The sequence below is a fragment of the Zosterops lateralis genome (genome assembly GCF_965231275.1).
Source record: "Zosterops lateralis genome assembly, chromosome: 1".
Taxonomy (NCBI): domain Eukaryota; kingdom Metazoa; phylum Chordata; class Aves; order Passeriformes; family Zosteropidae; genus Zosterops; species Zosterops lateralis.
In genome coordinates, this window is record NC_139762.1 from 63,701,634 (window position 1) to 63,728,764 (window position 27,131).

At 45.7% G+C, this 27,131-nt stretch overlaps 1 protein-coding gene across 14 annotated transcripts in view; it reads right to left on the minus strand.

Annotated features, from left to right (window-relative positions):
- Positions 1–27,131, minus strand: part of ATXN1 (ataxin 1) — a 214,799-nt gene that overhangs the window by 4,607 nt on the left and 183,061 nt on the right. For all 14 annotated transcript variants that reach the window (XM_083856487.1, XM_083856489.1, XM_083856485.1 and 11 more), the window contains one exon: positions 3,517–5,557. In XM_083856487.1, coding sequence (XP_083712613.1) covers positions 3,517–5,397 — 1,881 coding nt within the window. In that variant the 5' untranslated portion in view covers positions 5,398–5,557. The remainder of the gene's footprint in view (positions 1–3,516; positions 5,558–27,131) is intronic.

Consider the following 27,131-nt stretch of genomic DNA (forward strand, 5'->3'; position numbering starts at 1 on the left):
AGGGGCTGCTGCTCTCTGCAGTCACGCAATCCCGTAATTTCTCAAGAGAAGCCGCCTCTCGTCCAGCAGACCACAGGCTGCCGCCTTTATCACATGAGCTGGGTCATCTGCTGCACTCCCAGAACTCAGTAATGTGTGAACAGACCACAGCCACCAATCACTTGGAGACAGAAGGACTTACTGTCCTGTGACCAGAGATCACATGAGGGGAAGGCTGGTAGAGATCTCCATCTGCAGCAGTGAACTGAGTCAACATCTCTTTCTGTGTCTATTACAGTGACAAAGATAATGAAAAGGGGAGCTCAAAGAAAAAGTAACCATTTGTGTGTGCATTGAAAGGTGTAAGGGGAAAACTGAACTAGATGATGGTCTAAAATCCTATGCACTAAACTAAACTAGTTAGGGCTACTAACTGGATGCTCTAATGGGACTTTCCCATCTCTAGTGGTTATGATTCCAGTCTGGTTTTGTTGGTTTTTTGTTTTTGATTTTTTTTTAAAAAGGGAAATTAAGAACTGTATGCTCATCTTTTCCGTTTAATAAATACTTTAGAAATTATTAGGAACTGAAATGCAGCATTTCAGAGAACTTATATTGCATAGCCTGTGTGCTTTGACCTTAATATCAAGGGACGTGAATTACTGGCTTCTGTGTCCTCCTGGCAGCAAAGGATGGACAGGTAATAACGATGAAATTCTTACTACAAAAATAATATGTGGAATTCCAAAGAGATGTAGATCCATGGGTGTTGTCTTCTAGGCACCTTGAATGCAGAGGAGAGGCAGCTGGACTTTAGGTTCTGGCCCAGTTGATACTTACTTAGCTTCTTAATCCAGAACCGGGATGCTGTGAAATGGAAACCTAGCATCCCTCCAGGGGTAAAAACAGTTAGTTCAGTTATTTCAGTTATTAAGGCCTTCAGATGCGTTGATTTTCCTCTAGGTTCCCATACCTGGAAGAGGGACGGATTTTCCAGGTGATTGGAGGACTGGAAAAGGAGGGAAGATGACCCCTTTCTGCCTAAGTGCTCTGCTGGGGAGGGCCAGCTGGGGGCTTGCAATGACATGACACAACAGTAGCTGCACGGTGCCTCCCTGTTTACATTACAGTGGTATATGCTCAGCTGAAAATAACCTCCTACCTCTGTCCCTCAACTGGTGAGAAAATTAGCTAATGTTTGCACAGAGCCTGAAAATACAGATTCATCAATATTATAATGACTTCCCAGAGATCCCTGGGAGGAGTAAGTAAGTGAGCCAAAGCTAATGATAACAACTCTATTTTTGTACGGCACTTACTCTTTACAAGTCACACTCCCTTGGTAGTACCACTCGAAAAACTCCCTCCTTGCAGAAGCACATATGCAAGTGAAGCTCCATTGTAATGGAATACTTTGTGGAGCTGCACTACACAGGCAGCTCTATCCCCCTGCATTCCAGAGTCAAGAGCTCTATTTCAGCACAGCAGCACCACAGCACCAGCACTCAGAGCAGCGCGACCAAGTACTGCTCCTTCAGTGAGGAGACCGAGCCTCTTCACACAGGCAGTTTCCTAAGGAGCAATGACTGCTGCACACCTGGAAATAAGGCTGAATACTTCCAGAGTGCCACAGCAGGCTAAGAGTGAGGTTACAGAGACTTCAAGCATGTAGAAATATGTGTTCTCTCTTCTCTCTTTCTCTCCGCGCACCGCAAGGTGAAGGAAAACAAGCAGTTGTCCCTGCATAGCAGGCACACAGCTGATCTGGGAACAGACCCAAGTCCTGGGATCTGCAGGAAACCTAAATTAAACCCCCGTTTCTAATCATATCTCTGTGTGACTCGCCCTCCATTCTGGAAGCATCCCCGGTGGGAAACACAGCTGTAGAGTATTTCGGCTGCAATGATGTCAGCCCGCTGCCGACAGGCTTCTCTGTAAGGTGACACTGTGCTGGGTGAGACCCGCGTGCCAGGCCCTGGATCTGTACAGCCGCGGACTCACTCCCTTTCTGCCAGAGGATGGCACTCCACCCCTTGCAAAGGCGCAGCTCTTCCCAGGACCGCAGCCCATTGCCTGCCTTGACAGCGCTGCGACTGAGACATGACACAAACGCTACCTGCTCATTTGTACCTCTTGTGCTGCACAGACACCGATGGCCTGGCTGCAGGCACAGAAATGTGAGCAAGATGAAAACTGCCGAGTGGAGATTGCTAGTTTTGAAATCTCATTATTCAAGGCACATGGCAAATTATAGTAACTGGTCCTGATCCAAGGACAGTACCTCTAACCATGAAGCCTGAGATGAGCCAAAATACAGTTAAGCAGGGGGGAAAAAAATCGAGTGTCTATACCGAAAGCACCAGAGGCTCAACTTCAATCAGCTGTGCAGCTGCAGGCACATTCATGAACAACAGGGAATCCCACATAGGGAATCTGCCTGTTTGACTTGAGAAGGACATGCCACATGTAGTGATTTACATGTATGTGCACTTGGGGAAGGACAGGCCACCGGCTGCTGAGACTGTAAGAAATTTTCTGTGTGACCTGCTCCTCGGTACCATCACCATTTGCTTTTCTCCTCCAAAGCATCAGCCTGAGGTGTATTACCACCTCTGTCTGTGTCCAGTTCCTCTCATTCTCCCTCCCTCTCATTCTGCTTCTCCAGTGCTGAGGCTGCAGCATCAGAGGTGTGGAGTCCACAGCACTCGCACCAAAACAGAAAGATTGTGACAGGATTATCTAAACTGAGTACCTCCAGAAAGCCAAACACTACACAGTACATCTTTACTTTGCAGCATCAACCAACAGAATCTAAATTGCTCAGAAAATGGACAGCATCAGGATAACACTTTAAAATCAGTATGCACTCGTTCTCAACCTAAAAACACCTCTGGAAAGTGACAGGTTTTCTTCCTGCTTTGCAAACAGAGAAACAAAGGTCAAAAGCACAGCCTGCCCAAACACCTAGAAGGTTTTTCCTTCCAAATTGCATTTGACCACAAAATTTACATGATCCATGCAATGTTAAAACCATGTTCAAGCAAAGCCTCAGTAAAACTCTGTAGTGCATTTCAGTAACTTATGTGCACGAGAACCATTCCCAGGCAGCTCCAAGTTTTCAAGCCAATGGAAATTCACTGTCTTGTGCCTTACCTATCTCTTTAGGGTAGGTTTTGATCTGATTCTATTACAACCTTTCTGGTGTGAACTGTAAAAATCACCTATCAAAATGAAAAATGTAACTTTCATACTCCTTACACTATCTGGTATTTTAATCAAACACCACGAAAATCATGTAAGTCTTCCTGTGAGTTCTCCAGCTATAAAAGAGACCCATTTTATATCCAAGAGTCTACATTTATCACCAGTGCGACTTGATGGCTCCCCCAGCATAGAGGCGGATGATTTTTGGTCTACAGTTTGAATCACAGACGGATCAAGAAACAAGCCCGAGTGGATCCAAAGCAAGTGAGCTGTGATGTGGCCACAGCACACATCCCAGTCCAACCCTCCCAGCCCATCATGTGCTGCCATTACCTGTGCTCGATGCTCCCCCACCGCAAACTGTATGACGGCGATGCCCGGGCTATGGCTGTCTTCGATCCTCTCCACAGTGCTGGAGTCTATTTTCAGGTCGTTGCTAATTTCCGCGCTCTGTATGAAGTCTTCTGTTTTCAAGTCCTCTACTTTCTTCAGCTCCCCGTTGGCCAGCTGGATGATCGACCCCTTCATGAAGTAAGGGGGCAGCGTGGGGGGCGCGGCGGCAGGGGAGGCAATGGACTGCACCACGGGCAGGTGGATCTGCGCCTGCACCATGGTGGCCTGGTAGGCAGGCTGGGTGGTGAGGGGCTCCGCGCTGAAGTTCTCGCTCTTGGGGACGGCGGTGGTGACGAACGTGTGAGGCACTGCTGCAAACTGAGGAGACGACGTGACGATCGCAGGCGTGACTCCCGACGGCTCGACGTCCGCGCTGCCGACCGGGATCAGCAGGGACTGGGCGCCCGGGATCACCAGGTGCTGCGGCAGGCTGCCGGGGTAGCCGATGGCTTGCTGCTGGCCGCTCAGGTAGCCGATCACCGGCGGCTGGGTCCCAGTGTAGAAAGCTGTCGCCGGCAGCCCCACGGGGAGTTGCTCGGAGGCGCTGTGGGTGGTCTGAATGACAGTGTGAGGGGACAGCGTGGCCACCGCCTTCACCCCCTCGTGGCCCAGAGCCTGCTGCGGAGACAAGGCATAGGACCGGTGGGTTGGCTTTCCTAAGTGCAAACTTCCCTTGTCATTGAGGGCTGAAGGAGAGGTCTCGCGGTTGGAGGCCTGCTGCACCTCCATGTCTGCCGTGGGCGTGCTGCTGTTGGGGACCACCATGACAGAGGCTCGGACACCTGAGGAATCCCGCACGCCGTACTCGGCGGGGCTCGAGTGCACGACCACGTGCCTGGTCTCATAATGATGGGGAGCTGGTTTATTGCCTGCTTTGACTAGACCCATGTCGGCAGAAGGCGAAATGCCGTACCTCCGGCTCTTCTCTATCTCGCCATTCAGTACCTCCTTGGCCTGCATCGCCTGCAGCCGGCTGCTCTCGGGTTTCTTGGGGGGATCCCTGGTGACAAAGTGGCCCCCCGAGTCAGTGTACTGCACCACCACTTGGGAGGAAGGGCCGAGGGTGAGGGTGTGTGGGATCACTGTCTGATGTGGGTGCAGGGGGACTGGGATGGTTGGAGGAGAGACATTTCTGACAGTGCTCTGGGAAGAGCTGGAAATGTGGACGTACTGGTTCTGCTGGGCGGGTGGAGGAGACCCAGCAGCAATCAGTCCAGGCGTCCTGACCAGGTGCGGCTCAACTTTGTGCCCCTGCTGGCTTAAGCTGCTCATGCTGGCCAGCAAAGTGGAATAAGCCTCCAGCTGGGAGCGCTGGGATGGAGTGGTCGCAACGGCCGTGGCCGCCGCCACGGCACCAGTCGCAGAATTGGCCGTTGGGGAAATCAGCTGCGAGGGGATGAATCCGGTGTACGACCCACTGTACTGGGGCCCGACGAACTGGAAGGTGTGCTGCAGGTGAGTGTACTGCACGGGGGAAACCGGGGTCCCTGACTGGGAGAGGGCGGGCGAGTACACCGTGGGAAGAGTGGTAGAGGCTGGAACGGACCTGGGCGCGCTGGGCGGGGAATAGTCCAGCCCTGCAGACAGTGACTTGTGCAAACCCTGCTGCAAGCCTGCCTCCACCGAGGAGGTGCCGCCGGGCCGGTGCCGGCCCCCCAGGCCGCCCTGGCCACTGGGTGTGCTGGGGAGCCATGCCAGGTTATCTGCACGATGGTTTTCGTTTGGCAGGACTGGCTTCACCTCCGAAGGCAGGCTGGTGGCAGGGATTTCTCGCTTCTTAGGTGGCAGGCATTCATTGCTCCGCTCTTGGTTGGATTTCATCTTTCGCCGTCCCCCCTCCACTGTGCTTGCTTCACTGTCTGGCTGGCTCTGATTTCAGTCTGATAAACGGAAAGTCACATTTGATTTCTGCAGGGGATCCAGTGACTTCATGAGGAATCATCTCCCTGTGAGCACGATCCTGCGACAGCTCCTCTGGATTCTGAAACGAAAGGGTAGGCAAGGGAGACGGAAGTCATATCATCAGCAATTAGAAATGAAAACAAATAAGCAGAAACCCCAAATCAGCAAACGGGAAAAAGACCTCTGGGAAAAAAAAAAGTAAAAATGGTCAGGCATTGCCACTCACATTAAGGAGCAGTTGACAGCTAGCTATGTTGTAAACAGCAGAAAAATCCTGGGCATGTCTGCTAATGCATCAGGAAAACATTTAAAAATTTAGGCATATCAGGAATAACCTGGGCATAATGTGGCACATTTAACAGCAATCATTTATTTCCCAAGGCCCATTCTCCTTCCTCTACAAAAACCCTCTATGTCTCTATGGTGCCTGCTTTGTTCTTTCAGCCTCTTCTTCCCCTGCAATGACGACACTGCCTTCACCCTAACATGCCCTAAAAAAACACGGGAGCACAGCAGGGAGCCCTGAGGCGCAGGCACACACAAAATATTGTTAGCAACAAGTCACTGTGAGTGGTGCAGAGGTGGGTCTCTCCTAAACCCCTGAACCCCAGAGACACCAGCAGGACAACTTCATGTGACACCACGCAGGGCTGTGAAGGCAGCAGCTGCCTCCTGTCCCCACACCACAGCTCGTTACCGGGACACGTGTGCTTCATCTCCCAGTCTGGCAATGAACCTCAGCGCGCGATCTATTTACAGCAGCAGCCCAGAGCCAGGGATGGATCTGAGCCAGGTTTTTGATGTCTGGTGGGGTTTTTTTGACCCAGTGCTTTGAACTCGCTCTGCTACTGATGCCTCACATTCAGGTGTCCAAGCAGGACTCTGCTGGGAGGAGCTCCCTTCCACATGCAGGTAGGCCAGAGCCAGGTGCTGGCACCATATCCATCTCTGGCAGGATCCAACCTCACTGTTTTAGCCACTGCTGCACCACAGAGGCTGCGGGTACCACACTCATGGCCATGGCCACAGGTCCAAACACTAAGCAAACTACTCAGCCTTGGGAACACCTGCCCAGAACTGCTTGGAAAAGCTTGTTTGAGCTTCCTGATCCAAATCATGAGCCCCCACCACTGTAAAAACTCGCAGTTTTGTATTGGGCTGATTTTGCTATTGTAGCAAGTAAGTTGCTTTCTCTGCATCACCTATTTCATCCAAAGGCAACAAAGCCTTCCTAATTCTTTTATTACCTGCGAAAGAAAATATTGTAACTAAAACACATTTACTCTCTTCCTGAAACCTACCTTACCTTGCCTAATCAGTCTTTGTGGAGAGTGAAACTTTTCCTCAGCCCCTGTCCAGTCACCACCTGTCATCTGCATTTCTGGCTGTTTTGAAAGTTGTGAAGGAATGGGTGATGAGAAACCACGCACCTCACATGAGCAGCAGCTCAACAAGAAAAGCATGCATTACATGTAAGAAGAATAGAGAGAAAGAATTAAGAGTGGATGTGAAAGAAGATGGAAATAGGATATAGCCTGCTTTAAGGGGAATGCTGAGCAGCAGTAATGATACTTATCTTATGGCAAGTAATATTCCTTTGGGGGATTTCTTTCCCTGCTGCCTCACTTCTAATGAACAATAAGCCTGATGTTTATATGTGTATGAAGTACTTTGAAGACACACTAGACTCAGATTAAACCTATCTTTAAAAGCACTTTTTACGTTTATGGTCCTCCAAGCTGTTGTAAGCCTGCAGGAAAAGTTCAAACCTTCTAATGGTTTGATACAATCAGTCTTAAGTTAATTATTCCATTCTTTAAATATTGATAAACAGTAATGAAACACCAATAGCTAGAGCTGGGGGAGGAGGGTAAAGCAGTGTTTCAGGGTAGATTCCCTGGCTTTGAGGAGATAGGGAGGATCAAAGAATTCAGGGCAGCTTCAGATGTGCAAGGGCCGGTGACACCCAGAGCACAGCAGCCCCGGCACTATCCTGACCTGCCCTGATCTGTCAGCGCCATCACCTCGGCACCGTGACTGTGGCGATGAGGGCAGCCAGGAGACAGGGTCCCTGCTAGATCAGCACAGGCCTTCCCCTCCTCCTAACAGTTGCTCAGCGTGTCTTGGCAACAGCTAAAATTATTATATTACACATGACTTACAGATTTTTCTTTTTAAGTTCGACTAAAAATAAAACTGCCGAGCTCACATTTGCGCAGTCATCCTTGGTTAACTTTAGCTCCCTGTAGCCTTCTGCCCCGGGCAGTCGGCTTGGGTAGGTAAGTCAGCAGATCCTGGACCAGGCAGCTGCCCAGCAGGGACAACCTCAGCATGGGGTGCTCATCCTGCTCCCCTTGCCACAGGGAGCTTGTGCTGGGTTTGGACCATCCTCCAATCTCTTCTGGAACATGAGCTGCAAATCCAGAATTTAAACACATTCCCACGAGGAAAAGCTGGGAGCAGAGGCAGAGGGCTGGCTTCTCTGCCTGCAACAGAGCAGGGAGCTTGTACACACAACTGAATAGGGACAGGCTCTTTTGCTGTGATGGGTAAACCAGGCTCTCCAAAACCAGTGGTTCCAAAAGTTCGAGGCATCTGGGTTCAGCTTCTCTGCATCAAAAGTACTGCTGTGAAGCTCTATGAAATGGGGTTTCATTATGCAGGAGCTGAAGCAAAGATTTTATTCTGCTAAACAGCATTGAACCACTGAGGTTTGGGTGGCCTCCAATGTCAAAGTTAACATCTTTCAAAAATACCAAATACTAACTCTTTGGGTCATGCATTTTTGTTTTTCAGTGTAAATCTCTCACACAGCTGACTTCATCTTTAGCAGTAACAAAAGGGCTGCCCAAGATCTCCTGGAGAACACAGGAGGAATGAATAAATTTAATAGAGACAAGGGATGAGACAGCCATAGAGCAGTGAATACTGCCCCACTTTTCCAAGCCCAAACACTTCACAGTGAGACTTTGAACTCTTAACAGACATAGGATTGGGTTTGCAAAAAATGCAAATATGCAGCATAAAACAGCCTACTTCTACTTCAAGATCTAAAAGTAAAACAGTAACTTTCCAACATAATTCAAGTTCCAGCAACAGTAAAGGTAAGATAGGATTGATTTTGCTTGGGAAGCAATGAAAGGGAGATAACCCAAACAAGACTGTCTCAAAGGCAAGAGGTACAAGACCTGGTTAAACAGTTTTTTGCTGGCTGTCCTAGAAAGATGAATGCCTGCCTTCTGCAGCATGCCACAGGATTTGTGATTTGGTTGTTTTTTGGGGGTTGTTTTGTTTTTTGGCTTTTTTTTTTTTAATTTAAGTCATTTTTCTGATGCTGGAGGCTTTCCTTTCTCTTTAACTTTAGAGCTGTCAATCACAATTTGTAAGATATACAAATGAGTAGGAAACACCAGGTGATTTTTTGCTCCTGTGTGTGTCACAAGTGTGTGCGTGCGTGCAGGCATGTGTAATTATGGCTGGGAAGGTAAAAGGGACAAAGAGATCAGGGAGAGCAGCTGGACTTTGGTATCTCTGGCAGTGAGTACACATGGAACATTGCTAAACTGTCTGGACAGCCAGTGTCCGCTGGCAGTCTGCCCACACACAAATTCCTGGAAAGGCTTAAGGCAGAAAAATAATCACTTGGAGGAGTCACCATCTGGGCTTGCTCTGGTCCCAGAGGGATTGCTCACTGGAGCTCGGGATGTGCATCTTCATGCAAAACTCCAGCATCTCTTTGCAAGGCACTTTAAATCTCACTGTTTCCCAAAACAGCATTTTTCTACTTATTTCATCTAATGAATTTAAAACATAGGAGAGGATATTGGGTTATAGCTTCAGATGCTGACCTCCTTTATTTAGCTGGAGTTCATTGCAGCAAAGGTAAAACCAGCAATGCAAATGTCCAAACACAGCGACATGCTGTGTCCCACCACCTAGGACTGAGTCTTGGGGTGCAGGGAAGTTGGGGCCAGAACCACAAACCCTGGCAGCAGCACCTGGCTATGTAAACGGTGGGACTTTCACTGCCTTGAGAAATCCAGTACTTTCTTTGCTCCATGGTGCAGCTAACATACTTTTTTGGGTCTCTAAACCTCCAAAAGTTTGGTGCCTCATCCTGCTCTGGTCCCTGACTTTTCTGAGTTGCCAGCAAGCTCGCACATCATGTGCCACCAGGAGGAAGGGGTGGTGCAAGAAGCAAACACTCAAGGTGGGGCAGTAGTCCGCCTGCAACTTCAGGGGTATTCAATTAAACCAGTCACTTACTGTCAAAAGGCTTCTTTGATGGCAAATCCTAAAAACACACACAGTACTATGACTTTTCAACTTCCACTTTCCAGCGCCAGGTATGACCATCAAACTCTCACATTCATCCGTGAACTAGAAAAACTGTGTCTCTCCTCCATCAGACACTGTTGCCCTGCCCGGCACGCTGATGTTAACGCAACATTCGCGGAGCCGAGCCTGATACGCGGCTCTTTATGTCTGGGGTGTTACCGGGCAGATGCAGCAACGCAGCCTGATGCTCCCGCCTCAAATCAGCCGCCCATCCTATCACGAGTGAGTAATTTCGGCAGAGCTGGAAATGAGTGAGAAGGGAGGCACTTCGTCCCACCTCTCCCCTCCCCTCCTGGGAGGCTGGCATCTTGCAGGATCAGATTCAAAGAGAGGAAAAGGCAGACACACTGCAGAGGGCTCCGCAGCTGCATTCTGGCTCTCAGATCTGTACGCCAGCTTTCTCCCCTCCCCTCGCTCTACAGCCTGCCCGCTGCCAGCTACATATTCATGGTTGTAACCGCTACAGATTCCATTAGCCCTGCCATGTGCAGCTCAGCGCATGCCAACAATAGCTATAGGAGTTTATTGTCCAACCCGACCAATTTCACAGCTCCCTGGCAGAATTCCCGGGAGGGCCAACTGCAGAGATCCATTAATAAGGAACATGAAAACCTCTAATAAAATTTGAAATTCTCCTCCCAAAAGGAAAAGATTCCTGATCAACACTGCATCCACAAGACAGATTGTCCAGTGCAGTGTTAGTTCTTATTATACTTCTGGGAATCTGCCACAGCAAATTGCTACAGGTTTCGGGCACAGTGAGCAGCAGTTCTGCATGTCCCTCCTTGTCCCCAGTCAGATCAGACAGACCCCACACAAGACAAAAAGCAAGTGATATGAACAAACATCAGCGAGTACATCACCAGATATGAGATGCCCAAAGGGTCAACATTCCCATTTATTTCATGAAAGCATGTAGGTACCAGAGTTGAGAGAGGAAAGTTTAGGAGGAAAAAGTTTAGGTTCTCACTGTAAGATGTATTCCCAAAAGGATGGACAGATGATGGAGTCCCAGGACAGCCATTCATGAGCACAGGTGATACAAATGGATTATTAGAAAGCCACTCCACTGATTAACTGTTTCTACTACTTATCCTGAATTCTAAGGATAAGGAGAGAAGTGCATGTTCTAAGCAGGGCACATGCCTCCTGTGCTACTATGGTTAGATTGTGCTTAGTTAAAAACACATAGTTATTATGCCTGGTAGGTGCTGGTGAACTGCACAGGAACATGGTGCTAGAATTATCTTTGGTTTTGGTTAAACCAACTGCTTAATGAAGAGGTGGAATTAACTTTCAGAAGTTTGCATGTTTCTGCCATCAGATCATCTGGTGCCATCACTTCATTCTACAACAGGAGAGATGCCCTTATTTTCAGCATCTGTAGAAGTCACTCTGTGCTCTGGGTGTGCAGCAAACCTTTCTGTCCTTTCTGTGCACACACACAGTGGTGCAGCTACATATAAGCCTTGCAGGACTGTGAGTACCACAGATGGTTTAAATGGATTCATGGCTGCTTACATCCTTTGTTTATATAGAAAAAAAAGCTTTTAGCAAAGGTGATCCCTCTTCTTCCAGCATGGCTTGCAGAGAGGTAGTACCAGAGCATGCAGTACAAGATGCCAGGGAGGCTGAAAGCAAGGAAGCATTTTCTCTGAGAGCCGCAAGCTGACCTCATGTCAGGGCTGACACTGGAGGGCTGGCTGTGTTGGCCATCCTGCTACCCTCCCAGCCCACCCCACAGCAGCACCCTCACTCCCTGGCACAGAAATCCCCCACCTTGCAGCGCCAGACCTGGGCTCTCAGATGTCAAGAGTCAGGGCCAGCTTCTTGCCTCTGAAACACACAATACTGGTTCACAGAAAAAAAAGATTTATTAAAAGTATAAAGGTGAAGGGTAGTATTATTACCTCTTTTAACTTGCCCTTCTGCTGGGTGAGGCCTTTCAGTCTCAGGGTCTCTAGCTTTTTCCTGCAGCCCAGAAGATCAGAAACTTACTAGTTTAGCTAAAAGTGGAATTTCCCATCTCATCATTTGACACCAGGAACCAGAGTTTTGTGAAATAGCATCAGATATCCATAGATAAAAATGCATGAGCTGACAGTGCTGATTACAGTGAGGTTTTTTTGAGGGTGAAATGCTGGACTCCAGAGCCTTCTGCCTCTGTGGGGGAAGGGAAAGGATGTAACTGCTAAGTGAGGGTCTGAGCCCTGGAGCAAAGCCATTTGAGTGTGCACAGCTTGATGCACAGCTTTCTCTCTCAGCTGCACGGCAGAAAGTGCACCTCAGCTGACCCTACAAGAAGCAGCTCCATCTGCAGCCACAAAAGAAAGTTCTGGGGCTGCTCAGACCTGGGGTCTCAGCTCAGGCTGACTGCCAGCTGCACAGCCCCACATGGCTGGAGATTATTCCAGCAGTCCCACATGGCTGAAGTTCATTCCAGCAGCTTGATGACTTACCACCATGCCACACTGAAGCCCTCACAGCCTAACAGAGGCCTGCCAAACCCCTCCAAAGTTCTGCTCCTCAAGCCTCAGAGTTGGCTGTGCCAGGACATAAGGTCCACCAACCCAAGATGCTTAAGAAGTCAGCATTCCACTAGACACATACCCAGAGTCTGTGGTGGCAGCACAGAAACCATGGAGCAAACGCATGTAAACTAAAGTGTTCCTTCAACCCCACCACCAGCAGGACAGAAAGGGGGATCACACCTATGCAACTCCACAAGTGGCCAGCACAGCACCCAACCTTTTATCTCCTGCTCTGCAGCAACTGCTGCCAGAGCAGGACATCTGACAGTGCTCAGTGGCACCCTTTACTCTCACAGCCATCCCCTAGAGGCGCTTCTGCAGCTTAAATGAGTGAATAGAGTTCATTTATAAACAAGTCTAATACAGAAATTACTTTGTTGATGTTTTTCATTTATCTAAAATGTGCCTACAATGTGGCTACAATGGGAGCTGCCTACACAATTTTCCATTGAAGATTTCACATGAGTGACTATAAACGTAGCAACACCCACTCGCCACTCATTTTAACTTGTGACAGAAACTGTCATGCCTGTATGAACACATTTGTACTGCAGATATGTCACACAGGTCTCCTTCCATGTGTCTGAAAATGCGTGCTAACATTCTCTCCACCTTCTGCAAAACAAATTAAGAGAGACGCCTGGCTTCGCTGCCAGGAGACTTGAATGAGACCCCCACGAAAAATTACAGAAACCGGGGGCGTTTCACCCCTTTGAAGATCCAGCCAGAAACACCAGCAAGCAGCAGCCAACTCAGAGCAGCCATTTTACAGATAAGCACAAGTGCTCCCAGGGAGGAGTGTGCCCTTAAGCCTGGCTGATAAGGGGACAGTGTGAGAGCATGGCTTTAGGGGAAGATTTGGAAAGGTCATCTGCTCAGTGCCTTTCCTTGGAAGTCTTCCCTGCAGACTGCTTCTCTGGTAGATTCCACGTGCCAGCAAATTAGACTATAATTAGTCCATCTGTAAAGTGTGAAACATGAACTGATGTTAAATTCCCCTCGAAATGGATTCCAACACCTTGCCTTCTCTCAGACTTCATTCAGCAAAGCTTTAACTTGAAGTCATTTTGCACCAGCTCTTGCTCACTGCCTCAGCACACTGCCTTGGCGCCCTTCCAAATCAGGATGACTGACCATCACTATGGACAAAACAGAAAAGCCAGCAGCTCATGCTGATCTCAAGGCACAGAGCACTTACCCCCAGTGCTGCAGACAGAGAACAAGTTAAACGTGCTCCTCAGGCACCTTTTTTTTCTCTAACTCTTTAATTTTTTTCTTCTTCATTCCAGTCAGCTACATTTGGGTGTGGCCTGCAGCCCCACCCACTCATCCTGCAGAGACCCTCACGCTGACCATCTCAGCACAGGCGGTGTCATAGGGGTCAGTACATGCAGGAATACACAAGAGCAAGGAAAAAGCCAGATCAACTCTTCTGCACCTTCTCTCTTTCTGGAACACTTCCCCAGGCCCCGCAGCCCACAAAACCAAGTGACTAGTTGCTCTTCCTGACTCAGTGAGTGGGGAGCCTCCCTCCTGCTTAATGGGGAGCAAGCAGATAAAATGGGCACAGAGCCCACATCCATCACCAGCATCACCTGACTGAGGCCAGCATGGGTAGGCTGAGATTGCCCCAACTGTTCTGGTTAGGCAACACAGAAAACAATCAAAAGAAAATGAAATAATGCAGGATTATACAAACATAGCAGGTTCCACAGTCACAAGCTTCAGTTGCAATTAAAAAAAACACCCGTTCCAACTAAGAATGCAAATCATCATCGTTGCTCTCAAGCAGGGAACGTTGACAAATGAAGGCGGTGTGCTAACAGGCAGTGCCAGTACTCTTAATTTAAGTATGTGAGAAACAAAGGTATGTACCATCCGGGGCTGCCAGAAAGAACTTGCCTTAAACAACAATCAAAAGGAACTCTGAGGATTTAAAAATTACTTTTCTCACAAAAAAAAACCCCAGATACAAGAAAACCTTTGGCTCTATTTTTCCCAGCAGGGTGAAGAAAGAACAAGAAAACAAAAAAATCACACACCTCCCATCAAGGTTATTTATACAGAAGTTTTGAACTCAGGAACTAAAAACATTCCTGCATTGAACCTGTGGGTCCAGTGAATCACATCTTGGAAACCTGAATGGACCTTTTGTAAAAGCCACTGAGTCATGAACATGCTTTCTCACCGCTGCGATCACTTCTGTGAAAGCATCTTACCCATCTGCCCCTGGAAATCCACGGCGCAAGACAAGTGACTCCCGACACCAGTGAAATGGACAAAAGGATGACTAGCTACCTGCAGCTGGTTTGAATCGGAGAGCCGAGTAATTATTGCAGCCCTCTCCTGTGGCTCATATGGAGCGCAGCATGGAGCTATAAAGCGTTATGCAAGTCTAATGTGCTGCCAGATCTCTTAGAGCAGGCAGCAGCCAAGTCGCTCCCTCCCACCATTGGCTCAGCTTCATTAACTTAATCAGGTATTCATTCATTCATTCACTCACTCATTCAAAAAAAAAAAAAAAAAAAAAAAAAAAAAAAAAAAAAAAAAATTACTCTAAACCTGGCAAATAGCCAGTGCCATGCATGCACAGAGCATGCTCACATCAGCCGCTGGGGCTGGAAGAAAAAGGATAATCTAACATTCCTCAAGCTCTGAACAGGGTTTTAGCTTTGCACGCAGCCCAGGCACAAGCACATCTTTGCCACAGCCTCCAAAGCCAAGAGCGCAAAGGGCTTGGGAGCTGTGCTGAGGTCAGACGCTGGCGCTGGAGACCGCGGAATTGAGAGCAGCCCTGTAAGTCAGTGCAGACAGCAGGAAGCTGAGTAGAGAACTTCCCCAGAGCAATGACTAATTAAACAATTTGATTATTTAGGGGGGGAAAAAAAGGGAATTGTGGCAGGATCGACTCAACTCATTTTGCTGCAAGGTTGCTCCCCCCTTTCTTTTGCACTTACCATGTACATTGCCACAACTTAGTCCAGACAGAAGGGACCAAAGCAGAACAGAAATAGGATTTTAAAAAAACAGCAAACCAGAAAAAAGAAGGGCCGCATCTTGGTAATGGAAATATGTTTGACCCTTGTATTTATAAACGTAAGACTTCCTAAAGGCATGTAGCACTCAAGCATTGACTACAGCCCCCTCCCTTGTACAGTTCTTGCACTTATTTTTCTTAGTCTTTGCATGTGAAGTCTGCAAAGAATGTTATTGCTTCCCTCTAGCTGTCATCAGAATGACTTTCACTGCATTTTTTCCCAGCACACTACAAGAAAGCTGCTTCATAACTATTCCAAAAAGCAGGCCTTGAGAGTCAGCTCTGACTTTGATGTGAAGAGCTTCATGCAAGGAGCCAGGCTGGACATTAAGGAAAGGGGAAAGGTGTTACATTTCCCTCAGCGGAAGCTGAGCAACAGCATGGAAGCAGTCAGCATCTCTCCCCCCTTACCTCATTCTGCCCTGTGTGAAAAAAATACCAGATGGCAGATTACTCTGAGCAAGTCCATAAAAGTAACATGGAAATATGAAGCACTTTAGATTTTTTCAAAATAGTGTTTATGGTTATGTAATGCAAATTACATATCCTGGTGCAAATCTTCAGTCACAGACCTGACTGACATGGCCCAAGAGCATCTTCACTCCCCACCTTCCCCCAGTGATGCAAATCAGATGTTATAACCCTTCATGCTCTATTATTATGGAGAGCACAAATATTTTCTGTAGGAACTTCAAGTGCCTCTTCTATAGATAGCCTAAAAGTCACTATTTTTCTTCAGATAAAAAAAACCCCAAACCCTGAAATCTTCTATGGCCACCACCACAAACCATGATACAAATGGCAAATTAGACAAAGACTTTCAAGAAGGGTCATTAGTGTAAGGCCAACACTTAGCTAAAGGTCTGCAGTTCAGATGCACTTAGCAAAAGCATTTAAAAGACCCCAAACCAAAACCTGATCCTGACTCCACTTCTGACCATAGCACAGAAGCCCATGATTAACTCCAGGATCCCTTCCCGAAGTTCTCTGTAGATGGATGGTGCTGAAGAGCACCCAAGTAACTAGCAAACACACAGCTTCTGAGGAAACAGCTGTTGACATGTCGAAGGGCTACCATGTGAGATTTACACACTGCAGCTCACTGGGAAGTGAACAGTGAGGTATGGCTGAACATCACTCTTTGCTGCATGACAGCACCATGGATTCGCTGACTGTAAGAGAAAAACTACTCAGCATGCTTTTATTGCATTAATAGAATTAAAAAAGACAAAGAGATGCAAAGATGTCTGAAGGCAACCTGTTTCTTAGTCCTTGGCCTCCTGCACTCCAGAGTGTGTAGGACACCAGCCAAGCAGTCTCTAAGTACTCTACACTGAAGTCAGCCTCCTTCACTAGAAGTTCAGTCTTGAGCTAAGGGCCTTTCAATTATCTAAGCTCTTACGCACTCTGGCTCTTTCATTACCTTTGCCCCCATCTCTCATCCTTCTCCAAACGGGTCCAAAAGTTGGAAGCTCCTTCTTTTCACTTCACCTCCCTTCTCTTGCAGCCCTGACACAATTCAAGACACATTCAAGACACAATACAAATCCTTCCTCCTCTGCCCAGGCCCAACTTTCTCTGTTTGGCTTGAACAGCTGCTCAAGCCTTCTTCACTGCAGTCACCTCCTTTGCTGGCATCAGGGCAACAAATCACCTGAAATTTCCCCTCCTGAGCCTCTCCTCCATGCATCATGCTCCATACATGGGAGCACCCAGCATGGTGTGATTTCTGACACCAGAAGTAGCTATGCAGTTTTAAAGCAGGCTATCAGAAGAAGGTTAAGAACATAAAGGAGCAGGAGAAGAAAACCAGCCTGGGAACACTGAGAATTTTATCCCAAATGATCCAAACTTTGGCAGAAGTTGTAGTTTGATCTAGATAAATAAAAAGGATGTGGTTTGAACAATTCTGGTTCTTTATATGAATAATTTCACTGTTCCCTCTGAAAGAATCATTAGGAGAGTGTGGGGTTTCATGATTCAAGATAGGAGAATGAGAAGGCAATATTTCAGCACTGTGAAATGAGGCTTGCGTGTCTAACCACACTACCAGCTCAGAGTTCACTTCTCACAAGTGTCAAGTATATTTTCCATTCTGTACTTCTGCAAGCCCTAGTTCTGTCTGTTGTCATCACTCATGGGGATTTACCTAATCCCTGAAACGGCAGAAAAACATCATCTTTTTTGCTGGAGAAACAGAATCATGTCTCAAGCACACTGAAAAATTCAAATTGTATGTATAATTTATTGTAGCTCCATTCATCCACCCTCTGTTGACAGTATAAATACAAATGATGCCCTTAACAAAATGCTGAACTGCAGTCCAGTGTATTAGTGGTATTTCTTAGAGATTTCCACTCACTTCTGCTGTTTCTCTGCTCACATTCCTCATACTTCAGCATACTCAAGCAGCTGCCTGTTTATACAGCCTGAAAGAGAAATGTTGATTCCCTTCTTCATCAAAGCTGACTTTAGCTCTATCCACTGGTCAGAACTAGAAAGTGGGGCAAAGACAATCAAAAGTTAGTGGTTCATTTGAAGTCTGTTGTCTTGCAACTCAGCTACAAAAGGAGACTCCACAACTTTCTAAGCACAGAAATTCACCTTTTGAAAGTTTTATTTTTAACACTAGTGGGCTGCTATGTTGACCTTTAAAATTCATTTTATTACACTATACGTGGCTGGTACAACTTGCTGTACAGCTCTGTTCACACACAAATAAATGACAGTGCAGTTCCAGATTTTATTGGCATTCCTTGGACCCATGCCAGAAAATCCAGCTCAGAACTGTGTGTCCTCTACTGACAGAGCTCTCCTACCAACTAGGGCCTTTTGCACTGCACAGGGCCCAGCAAACCTGGGACAGACATGTCCCACCAAGGTTTGCCAAGGAGCTTCAATGGGTACTACCCACAGGGCTCTGAAGTGCTACTCCCTGGCTGGGGCTAAGGCAAGACCTAGTGTGAAAATTTCTCTATCCAAGGATACCTCGCTAATGACCAGATTTCAGTTTCCACATCAGTTAAGGACCTCTCAGAAACACTCCAAGTAAACTAGGGGAAAGAAAGAGATGCAGCCTGGGATCTGAGTGCTCAAAACCTTTGTGCATTCTCCTTCAAGCCAGAATTTAGGTGCTGTTCTCCCAGAGAAGAAAACAGTTAAAACAGGCTCAGATCTTCCCACTGCAAAGCAGAACCCAAAGGGGAAACTTTCTTGGGAGAGGACAGCTCCTGGAGGAGTCCCTTGCAAAACACTGCCTCATCTCACCAAGACGTCCACTCCAACCAGGACAAACAGGGAACACTGACAGGACAGGCAGGCAGGTCTGACCATGGAGGCACCCTGTGTCTGGTTTGAGAGTTTCAGAAGCAATAGCTGAGTACAGACGTGATGCATCCCACTGCTCCACAGCTTCCCCTGCAGCCCCAAGAGTGTTACTCACCAGCACCATTCCTACAGCAAAAAGGAAAACCGATTTTTTTCTAGTTTTATTTACGCCTGTTTAGTTCTGGACCAAGTGATTCTCCAGCTTCTGATCTGCTTACCACTTTCTCTGCCTACTCTGTTTCTTCTGAATGTGTAATGACTTTACATCTGTTAATCTAGTTTGGTTTCTTATTCATATGTGGTTAGTGACTTGCAGACTCCTTATGGTAAATATGAAATAAAATGCTGTTTCTTCTGCCTTTTGTTCTTGTGCTTATGGATGAATGACATCTTTTCTTAGAAACATGAAGTAACTGCAATGGGTGATACATAATCACTTTGGTACAATGGACACGTTATAAAAATATGGAATGATCATGAGATCATACAACCAGGATGACTAAATGACTAAAACAACAACATAATTGGTCAGAATTTATTCAACTCCTAAGGAGAAAAAACCTTGACAATACTCTGCTCTAAGCTTAGTGAAACTAAAACTGAAATAAGGTACATAAGTCACTGTTGCCCTTTGGCTAAAATTAAGTAAGAACCAACGGAGTCTAATAAAAATGGCAGGAATTTTTCAAGGAAAAATTACATTAGGAAATGTTTGTTTTCAAACCTGAACCTGTTGGAGGCAAAAATCATTGAATACATTTACATCTGGGAAAAACTGCTGGAACTTCTTTGTAAATATTTTCCCAGTAATATTAAAAAGAATAAAATCTATTTGCTGGTTGCAAAACTATGTGTTTTAAACAGTTAACGAAGGTGTAATTAAAAAATGCTGTAACTACAACAGAAATCTGGTTTAAAATTAAACCACCCCTTGGCTTGAATAGGCCATAGGCTTAAATGGGACTATAGGCTTTGCTGTACTGTTTTGCAAAACATTTTCACCTATTACATGATTTTCACTTTATCTCAGATTTTTAAGTTTTCCTCCTATTAGAGCAAGAAATGTTTTTCTGAGATCTTGGAAATTCTCATGGGCAGAAATATCATTTCCTCTTATCTCTGATTTCTATTTAGATTTAAATCTTTCGTAGCTGGGGCAAGACCTACCCAAGCATTTTGAAACATTTCCAGGTTGTATACCTATATATATATATATATATGAAAATTCACATAATTGCTCTTGCCTGGCAAAAACCATGAGCTACAATGGAAAAAGAGTCTTTCTTGTTCTGTGACAGCATCATTCAGCTCACCTCCCAAAGGTTCACTTCTGCCTGCAAAACCTTTCCTTTTGGTTCAAACTGCTGCCAAAACAGCATTCTCTCTGATGTACAGCCAGGTTGAACTGACAGCTACCCCACTGGATTAATGAGAAGGGAAAGAAGAGAGGGAAGAGCATGGCTAGCCTGTCTGGTAAATTGGGGTTGAAGGAGCTGCAGCATCTCTGAGGCTGCTCCATTCCATTCAGTGGGGAAGGAAGGAGAGAGGAGATGTCTCTTACACATATGTTGCCTCAGCTGCTGTGTGTAGCTGCCTGCATGACTAACACAAGGAGCACCATAGAATGACTTTATGATAACCTCTAAATAAGAATCTTATGATAGTGGGGGATAATAATCTCCCATGGGGTGCACTGCTACAACTCTATCAGTGAAACCTTGTGCAATTCCAGTTCACTGGAATTGCAGCAGGCTGCTGGCAAGGATGGAATATGCCTGTTACATCTATCCACTGAAAGTGTTGGAAGACTCCCAAAAATTAGATTCTAGCAGGTGATTTTGACAGCTATGATTTGTGCTGCCACTGAGCACAGCTGAAACCACTCCAATGAGGAGCTGCAAAGGTGGGGGTAACACAACTGAGTCGTCTGTGCCACTCAGATCAAGGCCTTGTCCAGGAGCCCTGCAGAGATCCATGGCAGCTGCTACTCAAAGTGTGAGAGCCCAAAGCACTGAAAACACTGCAAGCCACAGCACGGCCACACTGTACCAGCACAAAATGGCTCTTCCATGCAGTTACACTACCTACATCCATCAAAACCCCATACATGTCACAGATAAATTACCAGCTGACAGAAAAGCAGCAAAAAACCAGCTGCCTACCACCTACTGCACAGACCTAATGCTCCAATTAGACTAGGTGCCTCCTCACACAGCTTACTTCATTTAGGCAAATATTTCCAGTGGAACATGCAGACAAATCAGCCCTGGGATCACCAGCAGCAGCTGCTGCTTTTTCTGCATGCAGAGTGTTGAGCAAATCAACAGAGATGAGCTGCTGCTCCCATCAGAATCTCAAAGATGTGGATGACAACACTGGTTAATTAAAAGACACAGGATCAGACTAGAGGAAAATTGTCACTCAGCAGCTTAGACTGAAAATCAAGCTGGTCTGACAGGAAACAGGAGCTTTATCCATTTTCAGTCTGTGGTCAAGTAGTCTTTCTACAGCTCTGGTATAAAATTATTTTCCCCCACACTCTGTTCTTTTCTGAACTACCATTTTAGCATTTTTCTTCTTTATTCTCCTCATCTTAGCATTTCTGTCATTCTTGCTTCCTCTTAAATGTTAGTTTCTGTCCTTGCTTCAGTATCAGTTAAAATGCCACTATCACTAACAGCATGAGACTGAGTCAGAACTGAGACTGCGCACTCAGGCACTTTTGACTCTAGGAAAGAATTACTAAAAGCCAAAAAAAGTACTGTGAATTACATGCCCTCACACTGATGCCCGGAACAGAAGAACTGCACTAGTACAGTATGTTTACAATCACTATAAAGTGTTTATTGTATCACACTCTACATGAAAATTTTTCACTCTGTCCTGTCTTTTCCCACCCCCCAACTTTAAGCCTAAAGAAAAAACACTGAGAGGGTTGGCAGACTCATATGGGCATTAAATCATACATCAACATGTTCCTAAGGATGAGGTTTTTTGCATCACTCCCATTTTAACAACATAAACCAGTGAAGAAGCCTTCCTGAGGGGCCTTTTCCATACCCTTGTGGGGTGTGGGGAGGTGTTTATTCTGTTCACATTCACTGCAGAGCCACACTTCACAGGCAGGTCAGTGCAAAATTTCTGTAAAAACTCAAACTACTGATATCAAACAGGTGTTAAACAATGTTAAATACACATGTGAATTGCCATTTGGTTTGAATTTAGTGGCACAGATTATAATCTTTGAAGAGATGAGCTGATGCAAGACAACCTCTCTGTTTTCTTCATTTCCTACCTGCAGAATGTGGCCTGGAGACACTGGATGCAGAGGAGGTAACACAGCTAGGATCTTTCTGGTTAGATAATGAAACTAATAGAACACTTTTTGATAGTTACTACCTAAAGTTTTGCTTCTTTACTGCTAGAATTTGTTGATGGCTATGGGAACAAGATCAGTCTTTCCTTATATTAGGAATTTATTAAGAAGCCAAATCATTATTAAATGAGTAGAAACAAACTCCTTTCATAAGAGTGGGTTATATCCATGCAGTGGCAGTGCTTGCAAAACATACAAGACAAAGTCTGTCCTTGCGCTATCAGAAAGAAAAAGCCAGTGAAGATCGACAGTCTTTAAAAATCAGTTATAGGAAATTATCTAATTACCATCATATTTAATAGTATATGGCTTTAATAATTTTCTGCTATCATCAAACTGCTAGCACTAAAAGAAAATGGGAAATTGGCTCTAATGCCAATTGATAATGGGAATGATAGTTTCTGCCCTCTTGGTCCTTGGTTTGGAGCCAGCTCAGGTTGGAAGTGAAAGTCATTCCTGCTGGGTTCCTCTCTGAAGTGAGCTGGTGTTCTCAGGCTTTCCACATTCATAGAACAAAACCCATCACCACAACAACTGGCTGTTCCAGAGATGGAAATTCTTGAAAATACTCTGTCTCTGACTTTTTGTTAGCATGCAGATAAATCCTAGCCTGGAATGAGGATATTTATGCCAAAGCAAATCTTACCAGCAGTGACTGTATGAAACTTGCATGTATTTTATATCACTTTAAAACTAGAAGGACTTGCCTTGCAGTAACCAGGGTGTTTTTACCCTGTGCAACCCCATTACTTTGGTGAGGGGCAGCAAACCCAGGAACCATGAGGTTTGCCAAGACTTTAGTAACACTGATGGCTGAATGTGCATCTCAGTATTATTGCTGCTCATTTTTAAAACACCTGAGCAAGGCTCAGCTTCAAGGTGCATCCTGGGTCAGGCTGAATCTAGAGGACCTATACTGGCCAAAGATTTTACAGTAGATTCATGCTGCCCAACAGGTCACCTTAAATCCAGCTAAACAAGCAGTCAAACCCAGTTAAACTAATACAGGTGCAGGTCAATAAAGAGCTGAACAACTCTTCTTTTTTTGGAGGCTGGATACTGCAAAGTGTAAAACAACACCCTCGGGACTGCCCCTTTCCTGGCAGAGGCTGCAGCACATTAACAGGGCAGCACAGCTTGCATTGTAGCTGCTGTGCCGGCTCCATGGATTAATGGAGACTTTGTCCTCTGGGGCTGACAGCCCCAAATCTTTCAGAAGAAATGAAACCTCCAAGAGAAAAAAAAAAAATAAAACCAGTAGCGGAATTACAAATAAGTGTCTTTCTGACTTTCAAATGAGACATGAAGCATTTTCATTTACAATTTAATAATTCAGTAAGCACTTTATTGGAAGAGACTATCTAATGGGTTAATTTCCAAATGTCATTTATCTTTACTCATTGGGGATGACTTTCTATAATTCACTCAAGGCTGCAACACTCATAGATTAATTCATCACCCTCCAACTTGAGAAGATAAAAGCCTAACAAGCTCTAACCTGCTACACAGACTATATTTAAGCAGTACAGGATAATGATAAATATCTCCCATAAAATGTGTTCTCTTCACACTTCCTGCAAAAACTGCTGAGCGAGCCAGCTGGCGAGATGGAGCTGACGACGGTCCTTGCTCACAGCCCCACCATCCTCACGTGGTGAAACTGCAGCTCTCCCTTCCCCAGCATCCCCCCCAATCCCTGGCTGCCCACTGGCCTCCAGAGGTGAGCGCATCTTTGTCCTCTGCTGAAGGTTTTTGTCGCCCTGTCCACACGCCAACAGTGACTCTCCTTGTGCCTGGCAGGCAGGAAAAGGCTGCCGGGGGCTGTGCGTGCAGGTTGGTTTTCATTAAACGTGCCTCACTTCCCAGGCCGGACTAAGCACTTTGCAGAACAAAATGAAGCCTGGGTGTCTCCCCAGCAGAGAGGAATTACTATTGTAGGCAGAGTGGGGAAGCAGGAACTGGGAAGAAGGCAGATCAAGCAGCAGCACAGGCCACTTGCAAGGCCCGGATGCAAACTGAATCACTTCTCGCTTCCTTCTTTCATGCGCAAGTGGTGGAGGCTGATAAGCGCCCAGGGACCTCATGCTCTGACGCACTCCTGCCTCCGGAAGCCAGGGGAGGTCCAGGCCAGTCCATGCATGGTCCCCTCTTGGCCAGATGTTACTCCAGTGCTTTCCAGGACTGCTGTTAACATTACAAAGATTTAACTGCAGCCAAGTACAATGACCTCCAGCTGGAGCTGGCCTTCCTGCCCAGGGCTGAAGCCCAAGTTAACAGCACCAGGATGTTAACCTAGCTCGTCACCCTGTGTGGGAACAATCTTGTATCTCCAAGCAATGCTGGTACTCAGCATCCTTCCAACATCACCTTCCCCAAGTCCTCTCCTCACTTGCGTCACTGCATTAAACACACACTGATCACTCAGTTTGGAGAACTGAGAGCAGAGCAAAGAGCCAGCCTTTCCAATGTGCTGAAGAGGAGTCCTTGGCTACAACTGCATTTCCCAGCCATCAGACCCTGGATGTGTGCCATTGGGAACTGGGAGAGTAAACCACTATAATTAAAAATTATAGTTACCTTCTACAGACACACTTCCTCATCTAATTAATGCAAGAGAAGAAGTCATACCCCCAGCCACCTGGCCTTTTTAATGGGCAGAACACATCCACCATAGGATTTTCAAAACAGCCTCTTAGGGTAAAGGTCCTTTATTTTGTTGTGTTAAAAGGCCCTCTAGGTCTTCACTAAGCCTGACTGTGTGGGAGCTGCAGAAGTCCACTATCCTCTTTCAGGGATGTATCTTCTTTCAGGCCAACCAAGGTCAAAGTCTGATCTAGAAAAAAAAGGAACTCACACTGGCCTTGCCATGGGCCTCCACGCTTTAATGAAGTCCTGTCACCACAGCTGGCTGTGCACAATGCCTTCAGATATATGCTTCCCTCTCTCCCATGAGTTAGGATAGCATCATCTTAGAAACAATACAATCAGATTAAACCAATTTAATCCTTTCCTGCCAATTCTACCTACATTTTATTTAGACAATGTATTTGGATTCCCAAGGGTATTTCTTTTCAGATTATCATTATCTCACTGTAGTTACTGTAGTAACATACCATTGACCAACCACTTTTTTCCCTAAATGTCTTTGCAGAGGTGAATTCAGTTCTTCAGCAATGGCAGAAACATGACTAAAACTTGCTGCACAGATGAGCTAGTAGCACATTTTTTTGTCTAAATTTTAAACCACAAAGAGATGCAGTAAGAAATGAGTGAAGGTATATTAATATATGCAATGAAGAAGAAATTCTTAGTACCTCTCATGTATCTATTTCCATTTTCAGATTTCAAATTATGAACTACTGAGACACGGAGCTTTTTAACCAATTCTACAAAGAGCTTTCTTTGAAGCTGGAAGGAAACACAGGGTCACAAGTTTATGCACCTAGCCCATTTTCCCTGCAGCCTTATATTGCATCAGTTTTGGTTTCTTTTTCTTGTTCTATCTATTCAGACCATTAGCATTTGATGGATGATCTGGCCGTCATTCTGCACAACACCTCTAGCAAAACAAAGTGAACCCATTTCTTGGTCACTTCATGAAGTGCTCACACAATGATACCACACTGTTTTCCCAGGCTGCTGGCAGTGGGCAACACCTGGTACCTCACAGAAAGGCAAAAACTATGAAAGCAATAATAATAAAGCAACTAGGCACTCGTAAACAGTGTAAAGCAACTGAAAAACCCACTTCATTGACCTCTACAGTTTCTACTCCTGACTGCTGAGTTGCATTGCTCACATGAGTGGCAGCTGCTCCAGCACCACTTAAGATCAAAGCATGACCAAAGCGGGGCTGCAATGTGTAATGTACATGCAACTCCTGCTGAGGGGAAGACATTTATTCCTGCTTGCAACCTTTTTTTTTTACATCTGTCATTTCTGTGGAATCATTTGCCTTATGCTACTGAACACATTGCACTTGTGAGTGGTGGGACAGAGACCCAAGTTCAAACCCTTTTTCCAGTTATCCCTGTTTTGCAGTTAAGAGCCAGACACACTGGGACACCGACCAGAAGCTGCAGTCAGTCACCTTCCATAACCAAGCTCCTATCCTCCCCAGGGCTGCACAGCTTTGTGGGATTTGGAAACATGTATGAAATCCTGTCCCCAGAGCAAGGAAAGGTAAAACCTCTGTGAAATTTGTCAGGTTCAGGATTTTGCCACATGCCATCTGGCTACTGCCACCAATATTTCTATGCGAACAGAAGTCATCTCATGATACCCTGGGAGGTTTTATCCCCCAGAAAAAGCTTTTCTTTCACAGCATCCAGACATTACCAGCTGCCAGGCCACAAACATGGTCTTCCAGGAGAGTGTAACACTTCTACATATAAACTACATCTCTGTATCTTATGATCAGGATGCCATTAATGTTGGTCCTAGGAACAATGTAACAGATGGAAATCCACTGTCCAGAAGAAAACTGCATGGATATGGTGTCTTATAGAGAGTAACTTCAACTTATGTGTGGGAAGCAACTGTACGAGGAATAAAGTCTGTGTGTTAATAGCACAAGCAGGGGACAGTAACTTTTGTGCACCTTTAAAACTGTTCAAAACATGGTTATATCTCTGTTTCATAGCACTGGTTATGTTTGTTCCCTATATATGGCATAATTTACCACTACTTAATCTTTGGTGGAAAAGTAAACAAAACCTTGCACAGCCACACCATCTCTTAAACTGCTCCACCCTGTCTTTTTAAAAAATTATTATTTCTTTTTTTAACAGCCCTAAGCAAAACTCTTAGGAATTTTTCTAGGGGAGTTAGTTGGGAGTTGGGTAGATTCATATGATAAAAATGCAGTTGTCCTCAAAACTCATATAAACAAATCTATAAAAGTAAATAGCAGTCTTTAGAAGCATAAACACTCAACTTTAATTTTTACATAGTTTCCTTATCTAGCAATGATTTCTTTTCCTTAGTATATAACTTTGCCAGTGCCAAAACACAATGTTTTTAATATAGATCCAGTCACTGGGTA